At 34.3% G+C, this 26,647-nt stretch overlaps 1 protein-coding gene and 1 pseudogene across 1 annotated transcript; both read left to right on the top strand.

Annotated features, from left to right (window-relative positions):
• Positions 1-10,970: 10,970 nt before the first annotated feature.
• On the top strand, positions 10,971-11,912 carry LOC116092083 (olfactory receptor 5AL1-like). Its single transcript, XM_031373441.1, has one exon. The coding sequence runs from the start codon at positions 10,971-10,973 to the stop codon at positions 11,910-11,912; it is 942 nt and encodes a 313-aa protein (XP_031229301.1).
• A 10,472-nt stretch (positions 11,913-22,384) lies between these two features.
• On the top strand, positions 22,385-23,326 carry LOC116092082 (annotated as a pseudogene).
• The last annotated feature ends 3,321 nt before the right edge of the window (positions 23,327-26,647 follow it).

The raw sequence follows: 26,647 nt of genomic DNA, 5'->3' as shown, positions 1-26,647 counted from the left end.
TACATGTGGTAAACCTCTCGTATACTCAGATGATTACATCCAAAATTCTGTTTATAAATTTATAAAATACCCTAAATTTTTATCAAAAAGCCAGAGAGTATCCATGTAATGTTACATGAGGGGAAACACTTCCCTAATGGAGGCATTACAGCTCTGAGGAGGAAGGTTTCCTCAGTGAAAGTATTACATCTCTGAGAGTGAAATTATCCTGGTAGTCTGGAATCAAGAAATACCTTGAGGTCACACAGTACAACAAACCACACCCAAGAGATTTATTGGGAGAAACATAAGGTGGCTGCCTCTACTCAGTCAAGAAAAAGCAGGAAACTGAATCCAGGGCAAATTCTGTAAAGGAGTTCTTGGAGGGAATAGTTTTCAGGGGTGGGAGGGGAGATCCAATGTGGGGACTGGTGGGATTTCAAGTCAAACCTAGGGAGTGGGAGGATTTCAAGTTTAGGGATTGTGTTGGGCTTTAGAACCAGAGATTTGTAGGGTTTTGTATTTTCTCAAACTCAGAGGTTGGCTTGGATATTTGGCTCCACAATAGGAAAGACAGGAGAACTTAATTACAGGTCTAAGTGAAACAGATTTTCATATTGTGTTTTTGAGTATGTGAGGTCCCAGTAATGAGTTTGGAAGATGGTTAAGAATCAGAAAATCAGGGAATTTGTTGTGAAATTGTGTCTCCAAGGATTATCAGAAGTTATACACATAAAGTCTCACCAATATAACAGCCCAAATGTGAGCTTAACAGGAACAAGAGAAATAGGTGTCATAACACAGGTGAGGGCAATCTCATGACACTTCAACCCTGTAGGTAATTCAACAATGACAAGAGAGAGAGAGAGAAAGAGACAGAGAGACAGAGAAAGATACAGAGGGAGGGAAAGAGGGAAGAAGGGAGGGAAGGAGAGAGAGAGAGAGAGAGAGAGAGAGAGAGAGAGAGAGAGAGAGAGAGAGTCTCTTTCTGGGATGAGAACATTTTTCTATTATCTAACAGCAAATAGCCCTGAAAATATATATAACAAAGAAAGCAACATTATACACAGGGAGCAGAATATATTCTGTTATAAGTACTTTCTTCAGACTGACTTCCTATTTTCCCCAGCTTCATAGTTTGCAGCACATTGTAGTTGGTTTTGTTTCTTGAGAACTTTAAAAGTTGGGACCCAACAACTATGATATTGAAAGCCCAAAGTAGATTGTCAACACCATGACTCTTGAGGCTAAGTCTCTCTAGATTAAAGGATGTGCCTAATCCTGCATGGGGTACCAGGTGAATCCAGGCATTTGAACTCAGGAGTAGTACAAACAAAGCAATTCTTTTCTTCTTCATCATCATCATCATCATCATTATCTTCTTCTTCTTCTTCTTCTTCTTCTTCTTCTTCTTCTTCTTCTTCTTCTTCTTCTTCTCCTCCTCCTCCTCCTCCTCCTCCTCCTCCTCCTCCTTTTCCTCCTCTTCCTCATCTTCCTCCTAAATTAAAGTAATTAAATAAGTGGTTATATTTACAGTTAGTTTAAGTAAATAAAAGTACAGCAAAAAATATACAATGTGTTATCTCTTATATTCCTTAGTCATGTGAAAAGAGCAAGGCTTTTTCTGTCCCACAGAGATAAGGGCATTCCAGAGCATTCCTTCCCGTCCTTGTTTTCAGGTGCACTCATTTATCATGGTTTATGCAATTCTTTATAGAAAGCCACCTTATGGGAAGAACATTTTGTACTCTGTCCCACCAATAGCTCACAGTAAGCTCAAAGTTTTCTTCCATGTGTCCCCACATGAAAATAATACAAAGACAAAACAAGACTCTCTACCTGAGAGAGTCACCAAATTTCAGACTCATGATTGAAAGGGTCCTGAACCCTGTGACATTCTTACTTCCCTAGCTGCCTAGGGATGAAGGGTTTTCTAATTAATTAACCAACAGAAAGTTAAAAGAAAGTTGTCACTTTATCCTAGCAAGGTCTGTATTTTTTTTAATACAGAAGTAGAAAGGTGAAAATATTATATCAATATCCTTATAACTTACTGATATAGCAATTTAATTCCAACTAGTTTGAATATCTTTCCAGTATCTTTAAAAATTACTAATATAAGCACTTACATATAGTGACTTCCATACAATAAATGCTGTAGCCCATCTGTTATTAGAGTCAAAATGACATGATAATAATAATTGATGTGTTTTATTGAGAAGGCTAGGCTTCAAACTGGCAGGCCTAAGAACTGAGCAAGTCCAAGCAATCTCAACAACAACAACAACAACAACAACAACAACAACAACAACAACAAACCCAGGCTCCAGCCTCCATGTCCTGGTAATGGTTCTGGAATGCCTAGAGCCTAGAGATAGAGTAAGATAAAACTCATCTACCCTTTAACTCCAATGTGCTTTAATTCAAGCCTTGAAATTACTTGATTGTCTCTCTATCTTGGTGATGGTGTAAGACTCCCAACCCTCCCAGCCAGTGGTACTTAACACAAGATGGCCCCAAGTGAGACACCTAGACACAGATCGATTCAAAAGCAAGAGGTTTATTTTCTGGCATGTCAGAGTGGACCTTCAATTAGTCCCTCAAAGTGAGTTACTAAGAAGACGACCCAGAATGGCTATTACAAGCAGTTTTTATATGTTTTATGGGCAGAGGTTACATCAGCAATGTTAATAGTTCAAACATATTGGTTAAGCATATTGACTTTTAAATTTATTGACTAGCAAGCATGACATGCATTTGAACTCTACCTGGATCTTTCCAGAGGGTCAGGTAACTATCAGTTAGTACGTACTTGTTTTGGGAAATATTTTTTTAAAAAAAATAGGAATCCTGCACATTCCCCTGCTTGTTCAGGCAACTCTCAGGCCTAGTGGCCTAGTCGGCCATACACTGGTGGGCAATGGCTGACTTGTTTTTGTCTCATGGAGACTCTGACTCAGAACTCCACAATCTCTCCACCTAGCTTGCTAGGTTCCCACTAGTGGGTTATAATCAAGCCAGCCCTGTGCTTCAAATCCCCCATGGCCTTTGTGGTACACATCTGGCAAACCCACACTTTGCCTCCATACCTTTCTCTCTTGAACCCAGACGAGCCTCTGTGTGAAGGAAAATGCAACACAAACTTAGTTCAGAAACAATGGCAACTCAATCTCTGGGTGCAACAACAAAAACCTAATTTTGTAAGCCCTAGTAAATTCTGATTCTTCCAGTGGCAAATCCTTGAGGATCTGCCATGATACCGGGAAACTCTAGAAACTACATCTTAGCCATATGCTGTCCCCATACCAAAAGGGCCTCACTCTTCTGCTTTTTCTCTTCCTCCATCCAACCTGGAAGTTCCCCCTTCTCACCCAATGATTGGTTCCTTTATTCATTACGGGATTGGCTCATAAGAAGCTACCTGAGTATGTGACTCATTCTTCATTCCAGACAACCTCTCTCAGGAAAGCAGAATTAACATAAAGATGCAAGCAGCACAGAGCCATCAACTACAATTCTAAGAATATTTTTACTCAAGAATGTTCCTGTGGGTAGAGAATAGAACTTGGCCTAACCTTGACTCCAGGTGGGGAGGGGAAGCTGTAAGGACTGTGAGACTAGAAAACCACTTAGGATCCTTTAATAGGAGACCCTAGCATGCTGTACTTCTACAGAATAAAATACTCCTTGAATTTACATACTGTTTGAGTCTGTGTTGTCATTCTTCGGGAATCATGGACCCTTACATTATCCAAGAAAATGTTTAGTAGAACACAGTATGGTGCAGTGGGAGGAAGTACCTTTGGGAGCCCATGCTAAGGCATCCCTACCCCATGATGTACCAACCATAAGACATATGTTGTATAGAGTAGACTTTCTTTAGGGACATGGAAAGGGGGTTTGAGAAGAGAGTAGAGGGAGAGAAAGGGAGGGGACAGAAGGAAAGCTAGAAGACGAAAAGAAAAGAGGCCAAATAGTCCCTTTCATAGCAAGCCAGACCTAATTGGCTACTGCTAGGTAACTGTTGGGCAGAGCATAGAAGAAATACTAGGGTGCTAACAACAACAACAATAATACAGAATTGTAATCCCACTGCTAAACAGACTTTGCAAGAGTACATTTCATGTATTTTGGTAAAAATAAATTATGCCTTTATACTTCTATATCTTTCTGTTCAATGTTTATTATATAATGATGAAAAGATATGAGGAGAAATAGAGCTGATAATACTATAATTGTCCTGTACTTAAATACTTTCCCATTAATAAAAGGAAACAAAATTAGTTTCATTTTAAATAATTATTTTCTTTGAACAAAACATTCACACAGGAATTTCTTGTGAATGAACCAAATGTACCTCAGAAAAATGAGAAACTTTTAATGGCTTCATTAAAAGTTGATCATTTCTTGACAGACTATCATCTTTTGAATGGAAAATTTAATCTTTAATAAGACACTAATTTTTTCTTGCCAGCGACATCAGCTCCATTTGCATTAACGAACAATAATGTCTTTTGCTAAATTTCACAGCTGTAAAAAAGTGTATTCACGTTAAAAAAATCAAAATGCATTTTACATATTATTTGGCCAAAGATCAGCCTTGGCTTGCAGAGGAGTTCTGAGGAAAGAAGTTTCTGGGAGTAGAGAAACAAAGGACACAAGTCAAATCATGGGTCTAAGCTGGCAGTTTATGCTCTGCTGGAGACAGCTTTCCAGCCACCTTCTGTTTTGTTCTGCTTCCTCTGGATACCTCAACTCCTGCAGGTCATAAGCCCACTCTTTTATTTTTACATATCAATACAGTCATTAACTTCAGATTTCCTTTTGATTATCCTAAGATTCTGCATCTGGAGATCCCAGTTCCTTAATTCTTAGAAGACAGCAAGCACACATTTTACTTTAACATTGCAAAAGAATTCAGAAATCTGTCTGCCTCTGATAAACACAGACTATAGGCTTGCTGGGTGGTACTAGCCCTGAAATTACCAATTCTACAACACGTGGGCTAACCTTGCTCTATCCCAGGCTGATAGGAACTTAGGAATTTGCCTGCCTTTGTATCTGCCTGCCTTTGTTTTTGTTTGTTTGGTTGGTTGGTTTTGGTTTTTTGTTTTGTTTTCTGTTTGATTTTGTTTTGTTTGTTTTCTGACAAGCTGGCTAATTAATGCAGCTACCTCTGTTCATTTAGACTCGTGAAGTCCTTCATAATTCGTATTACACCTTTATGTTTTGCATAGTTGAGAAATTATATATTTTTGAACTCATGTTTTAGAGTGCGTTTGCACAGCCTTAAGAGCTACCCCAAAGGTCTTAGCATTTACCATTCTGCTGAGACATTAGCCACACCCTCAACTTCTGGACTTCTGCTGTCTCAGATTAACTTGGCTTCATTAAAGTTCACAAGGAGGACATTCCTTAAAAGAGGAATGTAAAATATTTAGATTATTATACAAACAAACTTTATGTCCACAGTACCTTCACCAATCCTAGAGGCTCATATCTGCTGGCCTGTCCTGGAGGCAAGAACCATGTCAACCTGTCCCAACAAAGGCCATGCTCTACTAGGCATTATTACCCATGTGTTAAAGGAAGACACTTTTATTTATTAATTTCTTTAATTTCTTACATGTATTTATTCATATATTGGTTGAATAGTGTGTATACACATACCCCTGCCCATCATTTAGAGATGGTACTCCTCCTCAGTCTTCACCTACACTCAATACACTGACCTGCCATCCAAGTGATTTTTTGTTGTTGTTGTTGTTGTCTAGATAAAGAAGGGAGTGATAGCAAAAAAGTTTCTAGGATGTTTTTAGATGTTATCAGCAAGCATTCAGTGTAGAGAGCATGAAGGTCAGAGTCCATCAATCTTTAAGGCTACCTCTATGTCCAGTGTCCAGTGCTGTGTCCTGCTGGGTTTCCTAGACCAGGCTGGCTCCTGGCAAGAGTTCATCCTTGTAGTACTGACAGATGACCCAGAACTTCCACCCATCCTCTTTGCTGTGTTTCTAGTCATCCACTTAATTACTTTCATTGTTATTTTAGGACTGATTGTGTTAATCCAAGCAAGCTTCACACACCCATATACATTTTCCTGAGCCACTTAGATTTTGGTAACTTCTGTTATAATTCCTGTAGCACCCCGACCACAATCACAAAATTTCTGTAGGAAAAGTATGATTTTATTTGCATGTGCCACTCAGTTGTGTTTCTTTCTCACATGTTTAGTTTGTGAAATGTACTTGCTGTAAGAAATTGTTGTAGAAGAAAGTATACAAATCACATGTTTTCTGTGGTGTTATTTTTCATATTTTGAAGACAACAGTCCTACTGTTTTCTAATATTCGATTACACTTGGGATCAGTATACTTGGGATCTATCACTTACCTATTTTAAATATTAGGTCCCAATAGATCAACCAGATAATCATGTTTGTGGAACATAATTATATTTCCAGCTCAATTTATTTAGCAGTATGTAATACACACACACATGCACGCACGCACCGAATAGCCACAAGACGTCTATGAAATGCATTTAAATTGCCAGAAAAATTAAAAACTGGTGTCATACACAGATCTAGCCTCAAGGTTACATGTTAAATGATGGGACACACTCAACTATTAGATTTTCTTTGAAGAAGCAGATATACTTCAGAGGCCCCACCAAGCTTAGCAGAACTTACTCTGTTAATTCCAGTGTATAATATTGGGGTAAGACTATTTTTAATCAAACACTTTTTGCTAAATATAAGTGTCCAGGGCATATGAAATTGAAAGTTGTATGTGTGCTTGGGTGTTGGATTAGTTATTTCACATAGAAATCTATACATTTATTTTACCAAGAAAGAAGTAAGCTTTGCCTACTACTGTTACATGACAGTCTCTAACAAGGATATACATACATAATGCAATATGAAGTTAAGGATATTAATTTGAGCACAAATAAAAGAAGACAAGCCACTAGATTAAAGGTTAAGAGAAAGAGAAATGTACATGAAATGAGCTGCATTGACTCTTTCTGGTGAAAAATTTTTTAGGTGAAGAATAGCCACTGTTTTTACTGTGAAAGGTGATGTCAATGGCCAACTGTGTATGGCAAACCAAGTAAGAAACCACATTGCATTTGGGAGGGAGGAAACTGTATGTAAACTTGGAAAGAATGAGACTGCTAAGAGCAAATGTCAAACTATAATAAGCTGAGATGTGTGGTGGATTACTCCTGTTGTTGACTTGATTAGATTGGGGCTGTTTATTAGGGTATTTCAAAAGAAGAAAGAGCTATCTCTGCTGCGGTGATATTCTTCCATAAGCTGGGTATCTAGGCTGAGTAAAATGCGAAAAGTGAGAAAGATATCTGAGCTCTGATGTTTCCTTTTTATGTACTGCACAAGAAAAGTAAGCAATACAACATACAAATGTCCATGAGGAAATGAGTTGTTACACTGGCATTTTCTTATAACTAAGACTAGAAGAGTAAAGAGGAGTGCATGGTGTGTGAGTATAAAAGGAAGGGCTTCATGGTAGGGAAGCCTGGGGAGATTTTGTACATATTTTTTGCTAATGCAAAAACTGAAATAGTAAAGTGAATATATTTATGGAGATGAGTACAGGAACAAAATATGGGTGCATACAATCCATATACACTGATCTTTCCCACACAGTAAACTGAGAAGAATTCAGGGGGAAGTTTGAGGCACATCTTGAAGGAAGGAATAACCAGGATCTCACAATGACTAAAACAGAAGGTAGACAGTTGAGAACAGTTCTCTTCTGGGAAAATATGAAGTAATATTCCTGGTAGTTCAAAGAGAATGTCAAAGCCAATAATTTGAAAATCTTGAAGAAATAAGGAAAAGAAGGTTTTAAATAATAGAAAAAGTACTTAAAGTAATAAATTATGCACTTAAGCCCTGTAGGGTAAACACTGAATAAAGGAGGCAGAACTAATTAAAATTTAACTTCTGCAGTTGAAACAATGAATAGAAGCAAATGAACAAATGTATACTATCATAACTGAAGTAAAAAGAGAAAGGACAAGAATTGTGAAAATATATTAATATTTTCATTTTGAACAATTTTCATTTGATTATTTTTCAGACAAACAAATTTTCAGATGGAGCTGTGGAGATGGGAAGGTCAGATATGGTAAAGAAGTTAGTCAGTATACTTGGGATCTATCACTTACATATTTTAAATATTAGGTCAATATACTTGAAGTTAGTCAGTATACTTGGGATCTATCACTTACCTATTTTAAATATTAGGTCAATATTCCCAGGGAATGGAGAAGTGGGGGGTGTGGGGTTGGACAGGGACATCCTCTGAAAGACATTAGGAAGGGGTTTGGGATCAGAAACAGTCAGAGACCAGGAAGGGAATAAAGACTTGACTGTAAAAAAGGATTAAAGAATTAAAAACAAGCAAACAAACAAAAAAAGATTAATTAAAAAAGTAATATGTTCCAAGTTGTTGTTTTATATTCAGGTATTTGAATTGATTTCTTGATGTGAAGACATCAAGAAACTTGTTTAAAGGAAGAGTTAGGTGTAACTCTGGACAATTGACTTGTGGAAGAATAATTGACCAAGAAAAAGGTTAAGTGGAAAAAGCAACCAAGAATTAAGCATAAAATACAATAGTAGATGTAGAAAAATCAATCAATTAATTTCATTATTAATTATTTAACTAATTTATTGTTATGATTATTAATTATTTTAAAAGAATAATGCTTCCTATCTCAACAATGAATTAGTATAGCCTACTGCAAAAGCTGATATATACAGGGAGTTTGAAAAGAAACAAAGAATGAATCTGAAAGGAAGAAATTTTAAAGGAAAATCCTAGGACTGAAACTATAAAGGAAGTTGTTAATATCACAACCAAAGGTAAACATGTTACACAAACAATAACAGTGAAACTACTAAAAGTATGTGAGAATAAGCAAAGAAAATGGTTAGAGTTCAGAAATCAACAAGGCTATGATAGAACATTCTAGAACATTTTAAAAAATAGTTTCATTTTCTATAGTTACAATTCCTATTATATAACAGTAGACTTCTGCAGATTAAGCTTTAGACATTTTTAATATGATAGAGAACTAATTTGACTTATAGGGTATAACTATGAGAAATTCTCATTCTTTGTACCCACTATGGATAAACTCTTAGATTGCCTTTCTATAACTGACTGGTCTTGGAATAATAGTATAATTATTGCCTCAGTGAAAGAAAATATTTTTATCAACTTTAAGATAATTAAAGATATACTTGATGATTCTTTTTTACTATAACCTAGTCAAGAAACTTGAAACCTGTGGCCTTTGCCTATTTGCAGTAGGGGTATGGTGTGTGTGTGTGTGTGTGTGTTCCATGCATATAATTATGATTTTGCAATCTACTAGTGAATATTCATTGAAAAGCCAACTAGGATATGAGATACAGATGTCTTTGTCTGTCCCTATTCTTTTTATTATGTTGAGGTAAGATGTTTTACTGACTATAAATTCACCTTTTTTTTTTCATTTATTTAAAAAAATTTTTTTCTGCTACCTTGGCTAGTCAAAACCTTCTTGGACATTCTTGATTCTGAACATTGGCAATTTTTGCTGTGATTGAATACACTAATTTGAATAGTCCTGCCTCATTTTAAAGAATTGGGAATCTGCTTCTACATTTAAAAGATCATTAAAGATGTTCGAAATGTACCTAACTCTCAAGAGATCTGAGGCCCCAGGGAGTGGAGAAGTGGGGGGTGTGGGGTTGGACAGGGACATCCTCTGAAAGACATTAGGAAGGGGTGTGGGATCAGAAACAGTCAGAGACCAGGAAGGGGATAAAGACTTGACTGTAAAAAAGGATTAAAGAATTAAAAACAAGCAAACAAACAAAAAAAGATTAATTAAAAAAGTAATATGTTCCAAGTTGTTGCTTTATATTCAGGTATTTGAAGCATATAGTAAATAGATTTTACTGGTTTTTGTTTTGTTTTTTTTTTTTTTAGTGTGCTGGTGGAATTCCTTCCTTCTACACTTGTTAAAGCAACAAACCACATTTTAGTATTTACTTGATTTTTTAAAAAAAGATTCATTTATTTTATTTATATGAGTACAGTGTAACTGTCTTCAGACACACCAGAAGAGGGCATCCTATCACATTACAGATGGTTGTAAGCCACCATGTAGTTGCTGAGAATTGAACTCAGGACATTTGGAAGAGCAGTCAATGCTCTTAACCACAGAGCCAGTCCCAGTTTTTACTTTTCTCAAAAAATTAAGCACATTTTATAATAACAATAAAATACATATTATATAGTGATATATGTTATATACATATGATATAAATGATATGATGTGTACATGACGTATATCATAGATATGTACATATTATATATGAATGTGTTTTCATCCCCCTCCATTTAATTTGAAACTGCTGTATAATACCTAAAGTAATCTCTAATAGATATAATAAAATAATAGTTATACAAAATAATACTTTAATTTAAAATTTGCCTTGACTATATGGCACATACATAATAAGTAACTCAAAATATATTGCCTTTCATCTAAGTGTGTCTGAAGTCAATGTTTAAAATTTAATCTCTAATTAATGTATCCCAGAAGAAGGACTTGAAATTTAAGAAAGTATTCATATGATTATAGTAATTTACTGTATTGTATTCAATTAATTTTCAGTCATATCTTACTATGAAAGAAATAATGTAAAGATAACATATTCATACAAAGTTATGAAAGACCTTCTTTCTACCCATAAAAAATTCTATACAGATTCAACCTTTGGAATTTTTAAACAAGAAAGATGATTTGCTGTAAAACCACATATAATGCGAAGATATTCCTCAGAATGTAGTCAACCTAATATCATCTAATCAGAATTAACTGTTATTTTCTGCATGACTATAGAAAAAGGAAAAGAATCATTTGGAATAAGTTTGGTGAGGGCTTTTTAGTAGTAAACACTTGTACAATCTATGGCTGAAGGTAACATTTCAACAGTATATCAGTTCATCCTTGTAGGACTTACAGATGACTCAGAGCTTGAGGTCATCCTCTTTGCTGTGTTCCTAGTCATCTACTTAACCACTGTCTTGGGTAATCTAGGACTGATTATGCTAATCCAAGTCAGCCCTCAGCTTCACACACCCATGTACTTTTTCCTCAGCCACTTGGCTTTTGTTGATTTCTGTTACACATCCTCAGTCACTCCAAACACTATTATAAACTTTCTTCGAGAAGTCAAGAGTATAACCTTCTATGCATGTGCCACTCAGGTGTGCTGTTTCATCACATTTGTTGTTTGTGAAATGTACTTGCTGTCAGTCATGGCCTATGACAGGTATGTGGCCATCTGGAACCCTCTCCTCTATGCGGTCCTCATGCCTAGGAAGCTCTGTCTTCAGGTCATCGCCAGCACATACATTTATGGATTCACTGTGGGACTTGTTCAGGCAATAGCAACCTTCCACTTGTCATTCTGTGGCACTAATGTGATCAACCACTTCTACTGTGATGATGTTCCCTTAATTGCTCTAGCCTGTTCTGACACTCATGTCAAAGAACTGATGTTGCTAATCATTGCTGGCTTCAACACCCTTTGCTCTCTGCTGCTTGTCATCATTTCTTATGTCTTCATTGTCTTTGCCATCCTGAGGATTCATTCTGCTGATGGAAGAAGGAAAGCCTTTTCCACGTGTGCATCCCACCTGACCTCAATCACCATATTTTATGGAACAGTAAGTTTTATGTACCTGCAGCCCAAGTCAAGCCATTCTCTGAACACAGATAAAATTGCTTCTGTGTTTTATGTGGTAGTAATTCCCATGTTAAACCCGCTCATCTACAGCTTGAGAAATCAGGAGGTAAAATTAGCCATTAAGAGAATCACTGATAAATTGTCTTTGATCATTCATTAATCTAAAATATCTGGGTAGCAAAGTGGAGGAGCAGTGATGTCCTTCCTGCTGGGCTATCTCAGCAGCCCCAAGGTAAATTCTCAGGGTCTGTCTGAGGCAAGCAGCTGGAGGTCCTTGAGAATATCCTTGGCTGTAACATAGATAATTAGTGATGGAAGCCCTACAACTTCTCTCTGGTTAGTAAAGCAATTCTGCCTTGTGTGTGACTGCTCTGATAATTAGTGCCTGACTGCTATCTCTAACTTTGGAGACACCCTGTCTGGTAAGACACCTTCTTTGTAAAAAATTCTAAACTAATTACAGCTAGGAAATCAATTAGGATCATTGAAACACTGTGGAAACCAGGAAATAATGTTTAGTCTCAGTTTTAGCTAATAATGAAATATTTCTTAGTACACCTATATGCCCGAATAAAGAAAGCACACAGATCTCTCCACAGACATTAGCAGAGACCAATATTGAACACATTCAGAGCTAGGACATGTCAGTGACTGAATACCCCAGGAGACTGACTCCCTTTGAAGCATATGCCTCAGGTCTGTGATCAGGTTTTTAGGCCTGACGCACAGACATTACTGAAGTAGATGAGTGCTGCATGACAACCAAAGTCCTTCAAATTAGTTATAAGCATTGTAAAGGCTTGAACAGACTGTAGAAAGAGTGTGAATTGTGTAGTTCTGGTTTTCATGCTTATGGCAGGTGAGTTTAGTTGTGTTCTTTTATCCATATAAATATGTATATACATACTGAAGTAATAAATGCAACCAGATATGCCTACTTAAAAATCAGAAGCCAGTCATGGTAGCTTAGGCAGGAATCCAAGAACTCAGAGGCTCAGGCAAGAAGATCACAAATTTAAAGCCAGTCTGGGTCACATAGCTCATTTGAAACTATTCTAAGATAGATGAAGAAACCCTGTCTCAAAAAAATCATGCAAAAAAACAACAAATACACACAGATAATTATTTGAACTCAAAATTTTAACAGTACTTTGTAGAAGAATGTCTGACTCATGTACAACATAAATACAAAGGAGGAAATTACCACCACAGGTTGAAAACATTAAGGTCTACTTTATTGGATGGCTGGCTGATTGTATCTTCCATAATGGAAAATAATAGGGCAAGAGCAATGAACTATATTACTTATTTTTTTGAAATATCTATATAATAGGAATACATATATCGAGTCACTGATTATTAATTCACATCGTGGTCTACAAATGTATTAGAATAAAAGGAAGAGAAATAAATCATATGAAAAGAAAAAACTACTTCTAAGTAAATCAATATAAAAATAAATTTACAAGCAAAGCTTTTTCATATGACATTTTAACATCCATATATCATTTTAACATCCATATACCATCATAAAATTCATATATCACCATAATATTCATATACCACTATACTATTCATACCTCATTACAATATTCATATTCATTATAATATTGGTATATCATTTGACATCTATGTATCATAATAGTCATATATCATTATCATATTCATGCACATTAAATATTCACATGTCACAATATTTACATGTCAGTGTGATATTCACATGTCATTATAATATTCATATATCATTATAATGTTCATATAACATTGCACCAAAACACATATAGTAGACAGAAACACAAACACACACAAAACACATATACATACAGACACACACAGACACAGACACATACACACATACACATACACACCAACATACACACACACAAACATTATGTAATAGAGTTACTTCACTGTACATCTTTAAATATGTAATGAGTTTGAAATTTGTTGCATGTGTGTATGTTAATGAACATAATTTCAAATAGTGTTTTAAGTTCCCTAGAATAATCTGTTTAAAATACATCACAATATAGAAAGAAACCAATATTTGACTATATTTTCTGCTAAAAATTACATAACTTGAAAATACAATTGTATTTGAAATTTCCCATAAGATATATAGGAGATAATTTCAAAGCATAATCTTTAATATTCATAAACCATTATATCTTTTAAAGATATTCTGTTTTCTATACCTTCCTCCCTTTAGAGATTAAACACTTCATCCTGTAGAAATTTAAAAAAATTCATTGGAAATGTACAAACACTGTACATTTAAAAGTGTATTCCTCAGAAATTTCATACATGTGTAGAATATATCTTGATCATGCATCTACCAATATTCTCCTCCTTCAGATTTGCCCTGTCCTTCGAATACATCTCTCCCCATATGCATATTTTCTTGTTCTCATAACTTGAAGGTTAAAGTCAGTTTTACGTGTATATTTATAGTTATGAACTACGGGTATATTTATAGATATGAACTAAACTTCTGTACCAAGGACAACCTTCTAGAAGCTTGTTATTGTAATGACTAGTAGATTTAAGACACTCATAATTACTCATAGCACTGGAATGACTGATGACAGCACTGTAACAGGGACAATTTTATTCAAATTTAAAATTAAACACATTTTAAGTAGATCACCAAACAGTAAACATATTTGAGATATTGCATTATATAAGCTATTCTAAATTACACATACATACATATGTGTGTTTTTCATAAATACAGTTAATGTATTTAAATAGCTAAAAATACCCATAACACTTGATGGTGGTTGCACATTTAACAATGTTTCATAGAAATGTTCTATTGTAAACAGGGCTTAACAATATACACAGTTTAAGTGAGTATTTTGATGTAAACTTAGGATAATAATGAAAAAGAAATCCTGAAATGTAGCTGTCAAATTCATTTATGTTGTCTTAGATTCTGTTCTATGCTTTGACAAAACACCGTGACTGAGTTAACTTAAAAAAGAAAGCATTTAGCTAGGCGGTGGTGGTGCACACCTTTAGTCCCAGCACTTGTGAGGCAGAGGCATGTGGATTTCTGAGTTCAAGGCCAGCCTGGGCTACAGAGTGAATTCCAGGACACCCAGGGCGATCCAGAAAAATCCTGTTTTGAAAAACCAAAAAAAAAAAAAAAAAAAAAAAAAAAAAAAAAAAAAAGAAAGAAAGAAAGAAAGCATTTATATGGGGACTCATTGTTCCAGAGTTAGAGTCCATGACCCTAGTTCCTTCTAGATCTCAACCTCTCTTGAGGTATCCTGAAATTATTAAATTCTCTTCTATTTTTTTTTTGTCAGTGGAAGATAAGCTGTATACATCATATTGTAGATTTTCAAGAAGTCTTTATTAGAATCCTGAAGAAACAGTTTCTAACATAAGAATTAAATATTTCATTTTAAGCAAATGTGAATGCTACAACTGAAGAAAATACAATAAAATGAAATGTTTTACTTACTGTCACTATGAAATCTGGTACTGTAAAATCAAAAGCAATTATTAGATTTGGACAAAACCCATATTTCCACAATTTTAAAATTAAATAAAAGAATTACTTTTCTTATGAAATGTTTCAGAAGATTGATTGAATTAGCATGGGTAAAGACTTTAAGAAATTACAATTAGTAGAATTTGAAAGAGATTCTTATAAAACCGAGATGCTAACAGTGCTATAAATAATAATATATAATCCTAGTAATAAACCAGAAAACAAACACTTTACCTCATTCAATCACTAGCTTGGAAATTGGAAAGAAAATACCCAAAATACTGCTATTCACTGATATGATAGCATCCATAAGGAACCCCCAAAACTCTATCAGAGAACATCTAGAGCTGATAAACCCCATTCAAAATAGTCACAAATAGTATAAAATGTCTGAATTTAACTCTAACCAAGCAAGTGAAAGACCTGTATGACAAGAACTTCAAGTCCCTCAAGAGAGAAATTGAAGAAATCAGAAGTTGGATAGGTCTCCCATGCTCATGGATCATTAGAGTTAACATAGGACAAATGGTCCATCTTGGCAAGAGCAATCCAAAACTTCAATGTAATTCCCACAAAATTCCAACACAATTTTTTACAGACCTTGAATGAGCAATTCTCAATTTCCTATGGAAAAACAACAATAACCATAACAACAAGAACAAGAACAAGAACAAAAAAAGATACCTAAAACAATCCTAAAAAATAAAAGAACTCTGGAGGAATCACAATCCTTAATCTCAAGCTGTAGCACACAGCAAGAGTAACAAAAATTACATGGTATTGGTATAGAAACTGGCAGATTGATCAATGGAATCTAATCAAGGACACAGAAATAAACCCATAAACTTACAGGAACTTGATTGTTGACAAAGAAGTCAAAACGAAACAATCGAAAATGAGGAGCATCTTCAACAAATGGTACTGGTCTAACTGGATATCTGCATGTAGAAAAATGGAAATATAACCATATTTTCATAAATAACCTTTATAAAATTCAAGTCCAAATGGATCAAACACCCCAACATAAAACTAGATACTCTAAATCTAATAGAAGAAAAAGTGGGAAATAGCCTTGAACACATTGGTAGAAGGAATAATTTTTGAATAGAACATCAATGGATCAGGTTCTGAGGTCAACAATAGATAAATGAGACCTCCTGAAACTGAAAAGCTTTGGTAAGTTGAAGGACACTGTCAATAAGACAAAATGGCAGTCTACAGATAGAGCAAATATCTTCACAAGTGCTATATTTTACAGTGGGCTAATACCCATAACACATCAAAAACTCAGGAAGTTAGTCTCCAAAGGACCAAATAACCCAATAAAAAATGGGCTACAGAGCTAAGCAGAGAAGTCTCAACAGGATTGTTAAGAAGCACTTAAACAAAATTTCAACCTCTGTAGTCTTGGGGAAATATAAATCAAAAGGGCCATGAGAGTCCATCTTACAGCCATCAGAATGGATAAGAAAAACAAAACAAAACAAAACTCAAATGACAGCACATGCTGGGGAGTATGTGGAGAAAGGGTAGCACTCTTCCATTTCTTGTGGGAGTGCAAACTTATACAATTACTCAAAATCAATGTGGCAGTTTCTCAGAAAGTTGGAAATAATTCTACCTGAAGACCTAGCTATGCCATTCCTGGGCACAAACCAAAAATATGGTCCATTATACCACAAGGACACACATTCCACTATAGTCATTGCATTTTAATTGGTAAATTTCAGAACCTGGAAACAATCCAGATGTCCCTCAGCTGTAGAATTGATGCAGAAAATGTGGTCCATCTACAAAATTGAATACTATTCAGCTATTAAAATTAAGGAAATCATGAATTTTGCAGGAAAATGATTGAAGCAGAAAATATCATCTGGAATGAGGTAACCCAGATCCAAAGGATATGCATGACATCTACTTACATGTAAATGGATATTAGCTTTAAAGTACAAGATACCCAAGATATACTCCATAGACCCAAAGAAGCTAAACCAGAAGGAAGGCCCAAGTAAGGATGCTCAAATCTTACACAGAAGAGGGAACAAAATAGTCAAAGGAGGTAAGTGGAGGAAGGGAACAGGGTGGGAGATGGGATGGAGAGGGGAATGGGGAAGGGTCAGGATCAGATGTGGGAGATGGGGATGTACTAGAGGCCTTGGATGGGGTAGGCTCCTAGGAGTCAATCAATGAGGGTGACCTTAGTTGAGACACATAGAAGTGGGAATGTGGAATCTGAAGAGACTTCCTGCAGTCAAGCAGTAAACCCAGGGTTCACATTCCTATGTACCTTTTCCTTAAGCACTTAGTTTTGTTCACATTTGTTATATCTTCTGTGTTACCCCAAACATGATCATGAATTTTCTGTGAAAAGTTAAAAGTATGACTTTATTTGTGTATGCTACTCTTCTGTACTTCTTTATCACATGTTCACCTTGTGAAATATACTTGCTGTAAAAAATTAAACTGTATAATAAAGTAATCAAAATGTATTTTGTCTGGTTATTTTTCATAACAATCCTAATGTTTTCTAATGTTTGATTACACCTGGGAACAATCTACTGATCTACAATTTAATGTGCTATTTTGCCTATTTTAAAAATTAGGTCCCAACAGATCAACAATAGCATAATTAATCATGTTTGTGGGACATCATTATATTTCTGCTTCAGTTTCTTAGCATTACATAGTTAAAAAAATTGAATAGTGTCAAGTCATCTATAAAATATATTTAAATAGCCAGAAAACTTACAATTTAGTATCACGCACATAGCTTGCCTCAAGGTATATCAGATTCACCTATTGGGAACATTTTTAAAGTGGTATTTATAGAGTAAGCATTCAAAGCTATCTAGGTATGCAAAGGGGATTTAGAGAAACAAAAATTTTAATCATTTGTTAAAGAAGTCTTGCCTATTATTATTAAGTGTTTCTATTGATTTATTGTTACATGTTAAATGATAAAGAAGTCTTGCCTATTATTATTAAGTATTTCTATTGATTGATTGTTACATGTTAAATGATGAGTCACATTCAACTATTAAATTTTCTTCACAGAAGTAGATATATTTCAGAGGCCACACCAAGCTTTGCAAGATTTTCTCTGTGCATTCCAGAGTATAATATTGGGGTAGGACTATTTTTAATTTAATACTTTTTTGAATCTATATATTTGAAATATAGGTGACTGTAGAATATGAAAATTGAAATTACATGTCAGCAATTGCATATGTAAGCTTGCCTTTTGACTAAGACATTTAGCATAGAGATCTATACTTTTGCTTCAAAAAGAAATAAGTAACCATTGTCCCATAAGGATATATTAAAATCTCTAACAAGAATATACATTCATAATATGGATTGTTATATAATGGTAAAGGTATTACTTTAAGCATAATTAAAGGAAGCCAAACCACTATATAAAGTTTAAGAGAAAGAATTGAAAACACAGATATTTAGGTGAAGAACAGGTAAAATAGTCACAGTTTTCACTGCGAAAGGGGATATCAATGGCCTAATGTTCCTCACATGCCAAAACAGAAGCCAGATTGTATTTAGGAAGAAGGAAGCTGTAGATAAACTTAGAAAGAACAATTTATTGAACTGCTGAGAGACAGTTTCAGACTATAGTAAACAGAGATTTGTGGTGGATTATTCCTGTTGTTAACTTGATATGATTTGGAGCTGGTTAGTAGGGTATTTCCAAAGAGAAACCTGAAGAAGAAGGAGCCAATTTTATAATGGTGATACCTTTTGATAAGCTGGGATTCTAGGCTTAGCAAAATGTGAAAAATGAGAAAGATCTCGAATATTGATATTCCTTTTTATGTGCAGCACAAGAAAAGTAACCAATACAGCATAAAATATAAATACAGAAATGAACTACATTGGCTTTTTCTCATAACTAAGACTAGAAGATTAAAGAATACATAGCAGGTAAGTGTAGTAGGAAAGGATTTCATGGCAAGGAACCCTGGGGAGACGTTGTACATATTTTAAACTAAGCAAAAGCTGAAATAATTATAATAGAATAAATGCATTTATGAAGATGAGTACAGGAAAAAAATATGGGTGTACACAACCTATATACACACACTGATCTTTCCCACGCAACAAACTGAAAAGAATTCAGGGGGAAATGAACAGTTTGGGAACATCTGACAGTAAGATAAGATGACTGCCTTTCCATAAGATGACTGCCTTTCCACGTGTCAGCAATGATCCCACTGAGTGCAAAACCATGATCTCACAATGACTAATATGGAAGATAGATAGTTCAGAACAACTCACTTTTAGGCAAATATTAAATAACATTCTTGATAGTTCAAACAATATCAAAGACCAAGAACATTTCCAAACACATCACAAACATCTGAATTTGAAAATCTTGAAGGAATATAGAAAAGAATATTTTAATTATTAGAAAAGCTACTTGCAGTAACAGATCTTGCCCTTAATTCATATAGGGTAAACACTGAAGGTGACCAACTATGCAAAGCTTGGTTTCTGGAGTTGAAAGAATGACTAGAAGCAAATGAAAAATATACTATCATAACTGAGGTAAAAAATGAAAGGACAATATTGTGAGAATACATTAATATTTTAATTTTGAATGTTTTCCATTTGATCATTTTTCAGAGTAAAAATTTCAAGATGGAGCTGTGAAGAGGGGGAGGTCAGATAGAGTGGTGAAGTGGTTGTTCAGATGAAGAGATCAAGAAACCTATTTTAAGGAAGAGCTGTGTGAAGCTCTGGACAATTGACTTGTGGAAAAATAATTGACCAAGTAAAAGGTAAGTGGAAACAGCAACCAAAAAGCAGGCATAAAATATCTATATAATAGTAGATGGGAAATAATCAATCAACTAATTAATTGCTAAACGATTTAAATTATTAATATAATAAATATAAAATAATTTAAACAATAATGCTTCATATCTCAATAAATCATTAGTTTAAAATACAGTATACCATGATGTATGTAGGGACTTTGAAAAGAAATAGAGAAAAGTCTGAAAGGAAGCAATTTTAAAGGAAAATCTTAGGATTGAAAATATAGAGGAAGTTGTTAATATCATAGCCATAGACAGACAGTTTATACACAATACCAGTTAAACTACTAAATAATTGTGAGAATAAAGAAAGATAATGATTAGTGTTCAGAAATTAGAAGGGCTATGATAGAACATTTCAAACTTTGTAAAAGTTTCATTTCCTATAGTTATAATTCCTATTAGTAGATTTCTGCAAATTAAACTTCAGACACTTTTAATATGATAAGAGAATTAAATTTGATTTAATTGACAAATAAATCTGGCAAATTTCTTTCAGTGAAAGAAAATATTTTTTATCAACTTAAAATTGAGATAATTAAGGCTATATGTGAAGATTCCTTATAAAAATAATCTAGTCAAGAAACTTGAAAAGTCTAACCTTTGCCTGTTGTGGTGTGATTGTGGTGGTGGTTATAGTGTGTGTAAGTGTGTGTGTGTGTGTGTGTGTGTGTGTTGGATACATATGATTGTGATTTTGCAGTCTACTAGTGAACATGCATTCAGAAGCCAACTAAGATATGAAGGTCAAATCTCTCTATTTCTATCTTTTTCTTTCATTCCTTTTTCTTGTTTTTTTTTTTTGTTTTTGTTTTTTTTGTTTTTGTTTTTTTTGAGACAGGGTTTCTCTGTATAGTCCATGCTGTCCTGGAACTCATTCTGTATGCTAGCCTTGAACTCAGAAATCTGCCTGCCTCTGCCTCCCAAGTGCTTGGATTAAAGGCATGCATCACCACCACCTGGCTTTATTCTTTTTCTTAACTAGAGGTTAGATCTCTCACAAAATAAAAAGTTTACCTTGTTTGTTTGTTTCATATATTTAAAACAATTTTTTTACTAGCTTAGTTAGCCAAAACCTCCTTGGATATTACTGCTTCTGAAACCTGTGTGATGTTACAAGCATACACAGCTAGATCTGTTTCTTTGTTTAGTTGTGTATGTGTGAATGTGTGTGTGTGTATGTGTGTATGTATGTGTATGTGTGTATGTGTGAATATATATATGTGTATGTGAGTGTGTGTATGTGTATGTGAATGTGTATGTATGTGTGTGTGAATGTGTGTGTGTGTATGACTGTGTGTATGTGTGTGTATGTGTGTGCATGTGTATGTATGTGTATGTGTGTATGTGTGAATGTGTATATGTGTGTGTGAGTGTGTGTGTATGTGTGTGTGTGTGAATGTATGTGTATGTGTCAGTGTGTGTGTGTGTCTTTTACCTAATTGCTATGTCTAAATACACTGTGATTTGAATAGTGCTTCCACATTTTAACAGGAATCTACTGTTAAATTTAAAATCTCATTGAAGATGTTTCCAGTTGTTGCTTTATATTCATGCATATAAATCATATAATAAATTGTTTTTCCTTTTCTAAAAATGTTAAACACATTTTATAACTGCAATGACATACACATAGTTTAACTATATATATGTAAATATATACTATCTACATATATATCATATGTTATGATGGGTACACATAGGAACGTATCATATATATAAACATATGTGTGTATACATTCCCTCCACTAAAATGTGAAAGCTATATAATAGCTAAAGAAATCTGAAAATAAATTATATACAAAACATTTTTTTAATTTAAAAATATGCCTTGATATGGCACATATATAAATAACTCAAAATCTGTTGAGTCATTCATATAAGTATTTCTGAAGTCAATATTTAAAATTTTTTTATCTCTAATTAATGTATTCCAAATGAAGAAGTAGAAATTATTAGAAAGTATTCAGTTAATTATAAGAATTTAATATAGCATATTCAAGTAATTTTTAGTTATCTCTTACTGAGAAAGAAATAATAAGTAGGATATCTATACAAAGCTATAAAAACTATCATTCTACCCATAAAAAATTCCTTATTGATCCATACTTTGGAACATCTAAGCAACAAAAATAATTTGGTGTAAAAGCTTGCAAAATGTGAAGATATAACTAAGAATGTGTTCAATGTAACATCAGCTAATCAGAATTAACTCGTCTTTTCTGCATGATTATAGCCAAAGGAAAACAATCACTTGGAATGAGGTTGGTGAAGGCTTTTCAGCAGGAAACACTTGTACAATCTATGGCTGAAGGTAACAGTTCAACAATATATCAGTTCATCCTTGTAGGACTGACAGATGACCCAGAGCTTGAGGTCATCCTCTTTGCTGTGTTCCTAGTCATCTACTTAACCACTGTCTTGGGTAATCTAGGACTGATTATGCTAATCTAAGTCAGCCCTCAGCTTCACACACCCATGTACTTTTTCCTCAGCCACTTGGCTTTTGTTGATTTCTGTTACACATCCTCAGTCACTCCAAACACTATTATAAACTTTCTTCGAGAAGTCAAGAGTATAACCTTCTATGCATGTGCCACTCAGGTGTGCTGTTTCATCACATTTGCTGTTTGTGAAATGTACTTGCTGTCAGTCATGGCCTATGACAGGTATGTGGCCATCTGGAACCCTCTCCTCTATGCGGTCCTCATGCCTAGGAAGCTCTGTCTTCAGGTCATCGCCAGCACATACATTTATGGATTCACTGTGGGACTTGTTCAGGCAGTAGCAACCTTCCACTTATCATTCTGTGGCACTAATGTGATCAACCACTTCTACTGTGATGATGTCCCCTTAGTTGCTCTAGCCTGTTCTGACACTCATGTCAAAGAACTGATGTTGCTAATCATTGCTGGCTTCAACACCCTTTGCTCTATGGTGATTGTAGTTATTTCCTATGTCTTCATTGTCTTTGCCATCCTGAGGATTCATTCTGCTGATGGAAGAAGGAAAGCCTTTTCCACGTGTGCATCCCACCTGACCTCAATCACCATATTTTATGGAACAATCATTTTTATGTACCTGCAGCCCAAGTCAAGCCATTCTCTAAACACTGATAAATTTGCTTCTGTGTTTTATGTGGTAGTAATTCCCATGTTAAACCCGCTGATCTACAGCTTGAGAAATCAGGAGGTAAAAAGTGCCATAAAGAAAATCACTGATAAACTGTCTGTAATCATCCATTAATCCAAAATATCTGGGTAGCAGTCAGAAGACATTAAGTTCTGTCTTATTTGATGTAACAATGCTGAATGCCAGTTCCAAAACTCAGGCAGAGTTCCATGATTCATTGGAATTGCACAGGTTCATATATATATATATATATATATATATATATCATATATGTTTGTGCATTTGAATATGCATGAGTGACTATGTGTATATATGCTTGTACATGTTTGTGTGCTTGCTTCTGGTTTTTGATGTGTACTTGTACATATGTTACATATATACATATATATATACGTATATGTATACACACATATACAAAAATGTGTGTGTGTGTGTGTGTGTGTGTGTGTGTGTGTGTGTGTGTGTATGTATAGTCCATGTTGAAACTCAGAGCCTGGCACATGATCTACAAGAGCTTTTTGGTGATCTACATACATCTCTGTCAAAATTATGGAACATATCTCCATCATTAATTATATATATATATATATATATATATATATATAATTTATACACATTTACATATACTTGTATATATTTCTTATATCCAGGAATGTAGTATATGGAATTAGATTTATTTCTGAAATCTGTTTAGTGTTGAACATTTCACCTTACATTGTAATAGATCAACATCTTTCATCTTATATTTCAACAATACAAAATAATCTGGAGGTAGTAAGATGGTAAGAGTTTTTAAAATATTTCTGGCTCTTTGCTTAATTACCATGTTAGCAGAGCAAAGGTTGCTGTTGCCTGGTTTCAGATAGTTGTGTAAAAATTAGTTGTGAAGTAGTTGGGAATGGTCCCTTTTAAATAAACCAAATGAATACACAAGTGCAGGCACTGAGGTTTAAGGAAGTAGAGAGATAGATACAAATCAGTAGACAATGTTCCTGTTGCCCAAGAATAATTATAGTTTGAGCCCCCAGTAACAACCAAAAAAATCAGCTTGTAAGTATATCTATTTAATTCTAGCACATGTGTATCAGAGGCAGGAGGACTCCTGCTCAGACAAATGACCCAGTAGGTGAACTCTTGATTCAGTGAGAGAAATTAAAATATAAGGTAAAGAGGGAGAGGATAGTATCTATTTTCTTCCTGTGCCTCTACAATTGCACAAACATTCACATACATTGGTACCAAACACATTAAATGTAAATACATACACAGACACACAAAGATACATACACATACACAGACACACACCGAGACACACAGACATGCAAATATACAAACACCAACCTTATGTAATAGGGTTACTTTACTGTACATCTTTAAATATTTAATAAATTTGAAATTTGTTGCATGTATGGGTTAATGAACATATTTTCAAGTAGTCTTTTTAGTTACCTAAATAATCCACATAAAGTACTCACATCAAAATAAGAGAAAAAATATTTCACTATATTCTCAGCTAAAAAAATCCACAAATTGTACATACAGGTATATTTGTAATTCATAATTTTAAATGTGTACTTTCCTATAAGATATATAAAAGATAGTTTCAAAAGATACTTTTAAATATTCATATACAATCATTATATCCTTTATAGATTTTTCTATATCCTCCTTCATTAGAGATTAAATACTTCATCCTGTAGAAATTTTAAAATAGTTAGTTGGAAATGTACAAACACTGAACAATTAAAAGTGCGTTTCTCAGAACTTTCATACATATGAAGAATATATCTTGATCATATATCTACCACTACTCCCTTCTTTCAGATTTACTGTGTCCTTCAAACATATCTCTCCCAAAATGCATATTTTCTTGTTCTCATAGCTTGCTGATTCAAATCAGCTATATGTATATATTTATAGCTATGGTTTAAACTTCTGTACCAAGGACAACCTTCTAGCAGCTTGTTATTGTAGTGGCATGTAGTGTTCAGACACTCATAATTACTCAAAGCACTGGAAAGACTGATGACAGCGCTGTACCAGGGACAATTTTATTCAAATTTAAAATTAAACACTTTTTAAGTAGATCACCAAACAGTAAACATATTTGAGATAGTGAACTATATAAGCTATTCTAAATTACATATGCAAACATATGTCTATTTCCCATAAATATGTGTCAATGTATTTAAATAGCTAAAGTATTCGTAACACTTGGTGTTGGTTGAACATTTAACAATGTTTCATAGAAATATCCTATTGTAAACAGAGAATAATAATATATACAGTTTAGGCAAGTGTTTTGATTTTAGTTTAGGATAATAATAAAAAAGAAATCCTGAAAGGTAAGTGTCAAATTCATTTATGTTGTCTTAGATTCTGTTCTATGGTATGACAAAGCACCATGACTTAGTTAACTTAAAAAAGAAAGCATTTATTTGGGGGCTTATTATCCCAGAGGGTTAGTGTCCATGACCATCATGGCAGGAAGTATGACCGAGTCCGGCAGGCATAGCACTGGAGCAGTAGTAGAGTTTATACCCTAACTACAAGCATGGCAAAAAGACAACTGAGAGTAGCCTGAGCAATTGAAACCTTAATGTTTATTCCTACTGACATATGTCCCAATAAAGGCCACACTTCATAATCCTTTCCAAACAATTCTACAAACTGTAGACCAAATATTCAAAAATATGAGCCAGTAAGGACCATTATCATTGTAAAGTCCACAGTGTGTCAATTTTAATTGATAAGATCTACTAATTTCTCTTAGTACTATTCTATCTTATATTATACTTATCACCTTATGTAAATTTATTTAAGTAGGTGAATTCACATGATTTTTCTGAGCTAAAAGATTTTCATTCTCCATGACTTACAACTGAAAAATAAGAGAGAAAAAATAAAAACCAGGTAAGATTAGTGGTCACACCAAGGAGACTATATAGTATTGGCATGCCAGGAGTCATTTTTCTAGTCACCATTGTGCTGTACACACTAGAGTGGCTTCTTCTTTTAGTTTAATTTTAAGAAAATCTAATTTGTAAGTCTAGATTATCTAAATCTATTCTTACTTTTAAAAAGTTCTCTTGTTTCCAATTTATTTCTTAGTCTGTTCTGCAATTGTAGTCTTCATGACTGGTTGTTTTTCCCAGCATATCCACCTCTGTCACATTTTAAAGGAAATCTTTATGAGCCACTGACATATTTTACTGCAAATTTTTGGAAAGATGAGTGATATTTTATGATCCATTTCAACTTTCTTACTCCAAGTTTTCCCTACAGACTTTCCTGCACATTAGAGTTACAGAGTTTCTTTTTGAATAGCCCTATGAAATCTGAGATCAACCCCTGGTCTTGGACACAGAATCCGGAGATCAGCATATTTAAATTCAATAGGACAAAATGGCAACCAACAAATTGGGAAAAGATCTT

This window comes from Mastomys coucha, unplaced genomic scaffold, assembly GCF_008632895.1.
Source record: "Mastomys coucha isolate ucsf_1 unplaced genomic scaffold, UCSF_Mcou_1 pScaffold15, whole genome shotgun sequence".
Classification (NCBI taxonomy): domain Eukaryota; kingdom Metazoa; phylum Chordata; class Mammalia; order Rodentia; family Muridae; genus Mastomys; species Mastomys coucha.
Note: the sequence above shows the minus strand (reverse complement) of the source record. Positions and strands in the feature narration are given on the sequence as shown.

Coding starts and splice junctions, on each gene's coding strand:
- LOC116092083 (XM_031373441.1), top strand. CDS start 10,971: ATGGCTGAAGGTAACATTTCAACAGTATATCAGTTCATCCTTGTAGGA.